Source organism: Morone saxatilis, unplaced genomic scaffold (assembly GCF_004916995.1).
Source record: "Morone saxatilis isolate NCDOM2014 unplaced genomic scaffold, NCSU_SB_2.0 Contig15, whole genome shotgun sequence".
In the NCBI taxonomy this organism is placed as follows: Eukaryota; Metazoa; Chordata; class Actinopteri; family Moronidae; genus Morone; species Morone saxatilis.
The window spans coordinates 12,146,263-12,155,398 of NW_023339707.1; the positions used below are offsets into that span (position 1 = coordinate 12,146,263).

The 9,136-nt window shown below is 40.0% G+C and overlaps 1 protein-coding gene and 1 non-coding gene across 2 annotated transcripts in view; one reads left to right on the plus strand and one right to left on the minus strand.

Moving 5' to 3' along the window:
- Window positions 1–4,292: 4,292 nt before the first annotated feature.
- On the minus strand, window positions 4,293–4,679 carry LOC118325059. Its single transcript, XR_004796583.1, has one exon.
- A 1,098-nt stretch (window positions 4,680–5,777) lies between these two features.
- zgc:195245 (uncharacterized protein LOC565483 homolog) overlaps window positions 5,778–9,136 on the plus strand; it is a 3,518-nt gene continuing 159 nt past the window's right edge. The window contains exons 1-3 of the mRNA XM_035655845.1: window positions 5,778–5,805; window positions 7,999–8,134; window positions 8,246–8,390. Of these exons, the coding sequence (XP_035511738.1) occupies window positions 5,778–5,805; window positions 7,999–8,134; window positions 8,246–8,390 (309 nt within the window). The remainder of the gene's footprint in view (window positions 5,806–7,998; window positions 8,135–8,245; window positions 8,391–9,136) is intronic.

Genomic DNA, 9,136 nt, shown 5'->3' on the forward strand with positions numbered 1-9,136 from the left:
TTTTTAATAATCTTTATTAAATCTTTACGATACAAACAGTAAGAACAAGCAGAGTCATTAATACAGAAATACATGAATCAAGAGCAGAGCCTTTCTTATTTTTTTGAATCTTAGATGGTTTGATGTCCGTTCCGTTTCCTTACCAAAAGCAATAAAAGAAGGTTTAGAGTGGCAACGTTCGGTATCGCGAGAATAGAACCATTGACAGCCGCGTCGACTGTGGAGGGCGCGGCTAAAGCGCGCCATCTTGGAACAGGGCTATCAAGAAAGAAAAGGAACTCCTCAATCTCAAGAGAATTATTCGCTGAATTTTGGACCATTCCAAACGTATTGATTTGTTAAAAACGCCACACATGTAGCTATGATACAGGGCTTGGATATTTTAAAAATGCTGGTTTTACTACCCCAAATACAAATTCTGCTTAATGTTATCAGCAGACGAGCTTCTGACAGAAGATTGTGAATGGAAAGATGCCGGACTTCTGTGCGCGTATGGATGCTCTAATGAGCGAAGCATACAAACCAAATCTCGTGGGATCACTTTTCACAGGTAAGATGTAAGTAAGGGATCTATAGTGTGAGCAGTGTTTTATGTAACCTGACAGACAGACAACCTCATATCTGACAAACACAGAGGTCACATGACTTCTTTAAACCAGAAATAACACACATTTCTCTCACAATTTCCGCCTAAACTGTATGCTTTCTTTATCCCTGGGGCATGAAGGAATCATCACACAAATCAAAAATTCTTATCTTCAACCTCTACTCTGCAGTTCAATTATAAGTATTATATCCCATACGGTATATCGAGAGCCTTAAATTAGACTGTGTGCCATGCTGACAGTCTAATTGTATAATTTATTGGAATTTTTTATTGGATCGTGTAGCTTCTCCACTGCCTTCACCATCTTGTCTGGGCTGTACCTCCTCACAACTCGATGACCAGGCTCTCTTCACCCCGTTGTGGGATCTTTCACTATTCTTGATTGAGTGTCTGCTGGTGTATGTGTCAGGAACACAAACATCTATTTTCGTCTACTCTGACTGGCCTTCCCTCAGAGCCAGGAGCGTCTTTTTGTCAATCGTGAGAGAAATGTGTTGGTTTATTTCTGGTTTAAAGAAGAGGGCATGTTTATGCTTACTGAATTTCAGATCTTCAGGTAGACCTCTTTGCAAAGAAGGGCCATGAGTCCACCAGGGAGCAGAGGGAGTTTGCCCTTACGCTACACCTTCGTGGTGTGAAGAGTGTACGGGGTCTGTCACCAGGCTGGCACGGCACACATCGCAAGAGAGCCTTCTTAGAACCTGCCGAACCACAAACCCTGCGATGTAGACCAGAGCATTGTCCACAAGACCACCAAAGCGCGTGGGAAGGTAGCTGTGGTCACACACGAGGGCTGCAAAGTTAACAAACGGGGAAGGGAGTTCGTCTGCAGTTTCGGCAGAGGACATCTCGACAGCAGACAGAGACGCTGTGTCATCCTGTGCTGCCACGTTGCCTAGCCCACTTGGTGAGACACCACACCGGACCATCAGACGCCGGAAGATGCCCTGGAACTGGCCGGCAGAGGGATTGTTGTTCCAGCCCCCTTAAGGAAAAAAAAAACAACACACACCCACACACTACAATTACACCAAAGATATTTTCTTATTGTTTTTTAAAGGCTGTAAAACGTGAACCCTACCCGATGCTCTGATTGAATTAAAGAGAAGCTCCAAGTGATCTTGGCTGAACCGGTAGGTGCAGACATACCGCTGGAGCAGCTCAGGAATCATCAGCCTCGGGGTGTCAATGTTGATCACAAACCCGATGACAGACAGGTACCTTCAAAAGAAAAAGTTTTATTTCCCCGATTGTATTAAAACAAAGACACCTCGAGGAAGCACCTAGGAATTTTGTTCATTGAAAGAGGTAAATTGATTTTGCCACCATATCCATCAGATGTGAAACAGCAATGGGTGACAGGGGTTCTTTTGCTTAGGTGGCATCCATTGTGGGTAAACTGTACTGCCAATTTACTGGGAACAAAATGACTGTGTGCTTCTTACAGGTTTGCAAACCTTATTTTCTTTTAGGATGCTGAACCATCTATAGGAACATTATTGAACCGGAACAGGGACAGCTTGAAACAAGAACAAGCAATACACGACACCTGCATGATGTTAACACGGTATCATACATACCATTGACACCTGTAGGACCTGAAAAACACTAAACAATTCAAAAAAATGTATCCGTCCAGTCTACTCAAGTTGGAGTTATTTTGTTTTAATTTCTAGTAAATTATAACATTAGTATAACCAAATATTACATTAATAGGCCCTCCAGTGTGGCAGGCACTTAAAAATGAGTTATTAAATAAATACATAAGGAAGGTTAAAAATGCTCCTGCAGTTCATTTAGTTTATTATTGTTTTATTGTGTTATTCCTTGTATGTTATTGTGTTGATTCAGTGTAATTAAGCCATAAAAGTGTTCTATCTTGGGGGGGGGGGGGAATGTTTTGTTTGTACAAAAATTTGCTCATCACTCTACTATTCTTTATAAATACATTTGCAAAGGGGGACTGTCTATTGTACTATTATATACCTACAAAACATCAACTATACTCAAATTCACAGCTTGAAAACTCAGCTGATGCTGGTTAGCAGATAAATGTGTTGATTTTTGAATAGGAGTTTGCAATTCTGCATCAGATATGTCCAGTAAAACATATGGGAGAGGATCACAGCAGGATTTGATATTGAATATGCTTGTGTGTACTGTAGAGTATAAAGAAAGGAGTCTGGATGGACATTGAGAATTTTAGGAGAAGAAAGACTTTGTGAATAATGCAGCCAGAAAATGAAGACAAAGATTTTATTGTCATTGTACACTTTGTAAAAAGGAAATGACAGACTCCAATAACTTGACAGATTTGTCAAATAACTATTTGAATAAAAGAGCCACAATTTTAAAGAACAATATAGTTAAACCTTTTTATATATAATCCCAGGCCCGATGCAACATATGTTGTGCACTCAGTTGCCAGTCTTTCCGGTACACCTTGCTAAATGGAAGGCGGTCTAATGTGCACCTATTGTTCCTTTATTTTATCTAAAGAGAGGGAGACTGATTAATTCAGGTGCACATGAGAAAAGACTGGGGTGAGGAGGTAGGGCATTAAAGGACAAGTTCACTTTTTTTTCCCTCCCCCAAGCATGTCTTAAAACAATGACATGCTCCAATGTACCTGGTCACTATAGGCTAACTGGATTCAATTAAACAAGATGGTGGACAAAATCTACAGTCCTTTGCAAAACCACACTCCTCAGGTTCAGCTGAAGCCAATAGGAGACCTCAGCAGTCTAGTTAAATCGAGTGGATATCTTCTACAGTTTAGTGCAATTTCCCCTCGTTGTGTTTCCCCAGTGTTTCTTTGCTGGGCTGCAGCAGAAGGATAGCAACACAAAGAGATTTTGTAATGATAAAACGAAGACACAGCATATTTGTTACTTACTTTTGCACAAAGGGATTTAGGCTTTTGTACTCATCTCTTACATGGAAACCACTTACTACTCCATGTCAAGAGGAACGATTACAGCACCCAAATACTTTAAATACAGAGACTTCTCAAAGTGTGAATGTATCCTTTAAGAAGGGAGCACGGTATTATCAACGAAGTAGGATAGTGATGTAACCATGGCGACAGTAACCTTTAACCACTGTACTGCAGGCCTGTGATTCTGGAGGATTTTCATTCATCTGAAGAGTTTAGTCTTCGTTGTTAGTACATGTGTTAAATTACCTCTTAACTCACTTGAACAAGTAAAAGTACCGCTCCTTTAAACTACCTTAAACTGCCTGTAAACGGTCGCTAAAAAAAAAAACGTTGCGATACTAAGACCACATCTTGTTTAGAACCTAGGCAAGGCCTCGTGACAGATAACGCCGAGCATTCTAGAACGTTCGCTGGGCTTCTTCTAAACTGCCGTTCACCCGTCCGGCTTCTTCAACTAAACTGCCGTTACCTGTCCGGCTGTCTTTCTAACTAACTGCCGTTACCGTCCGGGCTTCTTCTAAACTAACATATTCCGTTGTACCGTCCCGGGCTTCTTCTTAATACTGCCGTCTACCGTCCGGGCTTCTTCTAAACTAATACCCTCGTTTCCGCGTCCCGGCTTCTCCTTACAACTAAACTACCTTACCGTCCGGGCTTGCTTCTTAACTGCCCGTTTACCTGTCCGGGCTTCTTCAAAACTAAACTACCGTTACCGTCCGGGCTCCTCGCTGATTCTCCGGTTGTGGTTCAGATCAGAATCGCCTCTTTACTCATTGTCCATTGTGAAGCTTGGGGCGAACCCCAAACTCACTCCGAACTAGTATATCTGATCAATTCATCACCTCTGCCCACAACTTAAAAGCGTGGAGGCCCTGGATGTTAACTGCCAGCTGCTCATCGCCATGGAGGCTAGCGAGCGGGTTTCCTATCATCTCCGGTCCGAGCAGAGCCAAACTCAGACCAGATCAAATAAGATCACTGTGTAGGTTTTTATAGGAGAACACAATCATACAAACAATCATACAAACGTTCACTCCACTTTCGCTCACGCAAACACTCACCAAACACTCGCCCATACAAGCCATTCAAACTATGAGAAACAGGAACATCCGGGTTGGTTTTAAAGCTAAATGCCGCATGGAATTGTGGGAGATTAAAAGCAGAATGTAGTTGTATGGCGACCCCATGTGGCCAAAATACTTTCCTTGCTTTCTCCTTTTGAATTTGATAGTTCTTGAATTAAAGAAGAAACTACAGTTTTTACACTGTTTTACAAATTACAAATAAAAGTTTCAAAGCTTATTAACAATAAACAAAAATTAATAAAATAAATGAAACAGACGCATTCAGTTCAAACAGGAATTATAAATAATTTACAGAAAGGGAGGGATTCAGTTACAATTGATGAATTGATTGTACATGTAATTTCAAAAGGCAGTTATCTTGCTGTAAAATACTTAAACTATTGGTCTCAATACATTTGCACTGATTTGTTTCCCAAGAACAGATTTAGGAATAAGGTCTCCAATGGTGAATGAATAAATAAAGTATGCAAATATATTCAGTCATTTAATCTATTAACAAGGTTCTTCATTAAAATGTTCACAAATGAATTACTGTAAAAACATTTCACAATTTCAATACACTGCTGAAACAGTGGCTTATAAAGGCATATATGTTAACACTGAATGAATGAACTGGTCTTATATATGTATGTGCATGCACATATAAATACACACATACACCTACTGTATGTCAGTGCATACAGTCACGTACAATAAATACACTCAAGACACATTCACATACATACAGTCTGTTTAGTTTGTTCTGTTGTTTTAGTTGTTTTTACCCTTAAAGGCCAAACTGTTGCATTTCTTTTATTTATATAACATTTGTCTGTTTTGTCCCGTTAAATTAACCAACAACCGGAGAAGCAAACAAATACATAAAGTTTGTTCTATGTAATATTGGACTGTAGTGGTTCTGATGCTCAGAAACTACACAGATAAACCGAGGCTAAGACAGTGTGTGTGCCCAATAATGCACAGTTTAGATTACTTCCATCTCCATGAAAATAATTAGTGAATGAGTTCAAGCGTAGGAAACACAATATAGTGTAATGAATTGTTATACTTGAACAGCATGTCTCTAAGCAATAAGAACCAATGAACTAAAGAGTGAATCAGTGTTGGTTTGCCTGAAAGCCTTTCTTTTTATTTTCTGTCAGTGTTAATGGGCTCGGTGGTGGAGGAGCCGACTGGTACTAGCTAGTGCAGTGCTAGGTTGGCTTTAAGCTGTATTTGTGTCTGTGGCAATTAACTAATCTAGCATCCTGTGCCTTGTGGGGGTTGTGAGGTAAGCTTGAATGGCGTAATAAGATTTCCGAGTCTACTACCACTATTGACTACTGCTAGGGGGCACATTGAGTCTGAGGATCCTTCATCAGCAGCAATATGTTGGACCTGGATGCAGCAAAGAAACAGACAACAGGCAGACTATGTGAGGAGGTGTGATTCTTTTCAACAATGGACTAAAACAGCAACGCTGTTTTCGGACAGAAACAGTGGACCTCCGCTATCCTGCCATGGAGGGGTCAACTGCAAGAAAAGTGAGTTCTTGTAAATGGTTTTCTTAAACGTTTACTCCAGTCTGGTGAGTGAGAGGTCAACATCTGATCTGATCTGTCAGAGGATTCATTGACTTCAGTCAGCCAGTACGAGTAGCCTCAGTGAGTTTACAGTCGCAGTCTGTCCAACAGACTTAATGTCCCTCTTCATATCATATTCAAACATTAAACTGTCAGGTGAGGATGATAAAGACGGTTACAGTAGGCTTTATCTCAGGTGAAAAGTTCAGTGTGTGTGTGTTGTTATCAAAGTTTTTTTTATCCATATTGAAAGCTATCAAACACAAGATTTATGATGTTTGTATATCTTAAACTCATGAGCATCTTGTTGCTCTTTATTTATTATTCATATTACTTCACAAACATGTTTTAGATCATATTAAAATCTGCTTTATTGCACAGTGCACAAGTACTGAGACACTGAAATATAGTTTAGTATCTAACCAGAAGAAAAAACATTGAAGTGCAGAGTAATGTATATTGTTTATGGAATAAACAGTAAGGGTTAGATGTTAATATGCTAATATATATTCAGCATGAACAGTATGAACAGCAGTTACAGTAGGCTAATATATAGTGTAGGTATAAACAGCTTTCAGGTTCCAATGTATAAAAAAAAGATGCTTCTGAAGGTAAAATGATCTCCGGGTCAGCTAGTCATTCAGAGCGTCTGTTCTAGGGAGGAGAAGTCAAGAGATCAGGAGGAGTGATTTTGCTGGAATCCATCCCAGCCCTGCAGGCTCTGAGTGGAACAATAGCGTCCATCAGATCAGACACCAGTCAGGATATCTCGACCCAGCTCAACCTCTCTGCAGGGGCCAGTACAGCGGGAGAGACAGGATTTGGAGGCTTATGTCGGTGACAGGAACAGTAAAAGGCACCACACCAAATAGACTTCTGAGCTCTAAGCATCTCAGGTGGAGAGCTCGGGGATCTTATGGGCAGCTACAGGGCCGTTTATAAAAGAAATATGACTTTTCCCGAACACTTACAACAGTATCTGCCATCTGCTCAATGTGATCTCAACCTCCTGGTTATCGGGTTTCAGTGGGTGTGGCAGAGTATCTGTGTGATTGTGTTACAGCAGGATGTCATGCCAATGTCAAGTGTTTTTACTTTTTTAATTACTGGTAGAACTTGTGTCATGTTTTGCCAAAGACAATGTCTATATTACTGTCTCTCTGACTGAGAGAGCTGTTACGTCACCTTTGTGCTCCCAGTAAACAAAGCTCACCTGCTTAAGCAGAACAGCGGGCAGTGTCCCCTTTTGCTCTCACAGTATCTAATTATACCCTCTGTCCAATCAGGCAAAGATCAACATAAATAAGATGTTCTGACTAACCAGTTTTGGTATATCAATGTTAACATGTTAACAACAATCTTTTGTTTTCTTTAACCAACAGAAAACAGGATATGGACATCACAAAAAAGGTATTTTAACATATAAATGCTAAACAAACATTAAACATTAAAACAAGCACACATACAGGTAATCATACTGCGGATTTGAATATTTGATTGATAGAAGTATCACTCAAATGTTGTTGTTTCATCAGATAGATCAATCTATTGGAATGAAAGATTAATATGTCAATCAAATATTTGATTGGATTGGTTTGATAGAATTAGCTAGTACTTACCTGACATGACATGTATTTTGTTTTTTAAATCACAGTTGATTTTAATGAATTACTTTGTGACTGAAAACCTACATTAACATATAAAATAGACCAATTAGTGTCTTTTTAATCACAATTAGCATTTAGATCTGCAGAGTTCACAGTTAAAGTGAACATATAGTGATATGAGTTGTTTTGTGTTCCTCAGAGACCCACCCTCCGCTGTGCCGTCAGTCCACAGCAGACTTCGACGAGAGCGCTCTGCCCAAGAGACTGAACGGTTCCCCGCTGGAGCCACCCAGCTACCAGACCCTGCACCGGGAGCTGCTCCTGAGCCATAAACGGTCCAGCAGAACACACTGAAAACACTCTCTGATCTTAATGTAGGCAACATTTGAGTCAAAGCAGGGCAGGCTGGGTTGTGTGTGTAAGTGTGACTCTGACTGACCCTGCAGGGGCCTGCTGCTGGAGGAGAAACCAGAGCTGAAGCGAGTGTTGGAGCAGCGAAGACTGGAGCTGCACAAGGAGGAGGAGATGGCACAGCGGCGGCCCTCAGATCTGGAGACGGAGCTCCGCAAGAGGCAGCAGAAGTTGGAAGAGGTCAGAGGCTCATGATTAAAAACTGAGAGACATTTAATAGTAAATAAAAATGCATCTAATCTGGTAGATTAGACACCAGTACATTAGTCAACTGTACTACAGAAATATAAATGCCTCTATATGACCAACACAAGCAAATGAGACCATCAGCAAGAAGATTGGCTATTTCTATACTTATTCTAAATGCCTGACACCGGTTAGGATTCGGTCAGATTCCCCTTGAAATCAATAAAAGAAGGCAACACTACCACTTTTGTCCACAGGGACCGCCAGAATCAACACAAAATGAAAATTGCTTGTTGCTGCTTTAGGTACAAATTTGAGAAATATTTAATTGGGTATAAACATTTTCTGCTATTTCTACTTCTGCTTCACTGCCTTCCATAGGGAAATATTGTGCTTAATACTCCACTAACACTTATTTAGCTGATACTGATTCATTTTCAAATATATATTCTACATTTAAGAATAATCTAATCCAATCTAATCTAATCAAATATAAACAGTGTTAAAGATAAAACCGGTGTCTCTCAACCTTTTTGGCCCCTTGTTATTATTTCTTAACTTATTTCTTAGCTTTTCAGATGGTTTTTAAACATAAAGTTTCACACACAAAGAGGTTAAATTATCAAATATTTCACAAAAAAAATATCAGAGAGAAGTTAGAGAAAGATGAGTCACAGTTAGTTGTTGGTAACTACTAACAACAACTAACAAATGCATATATTACAGCTCAAAGTCAGATG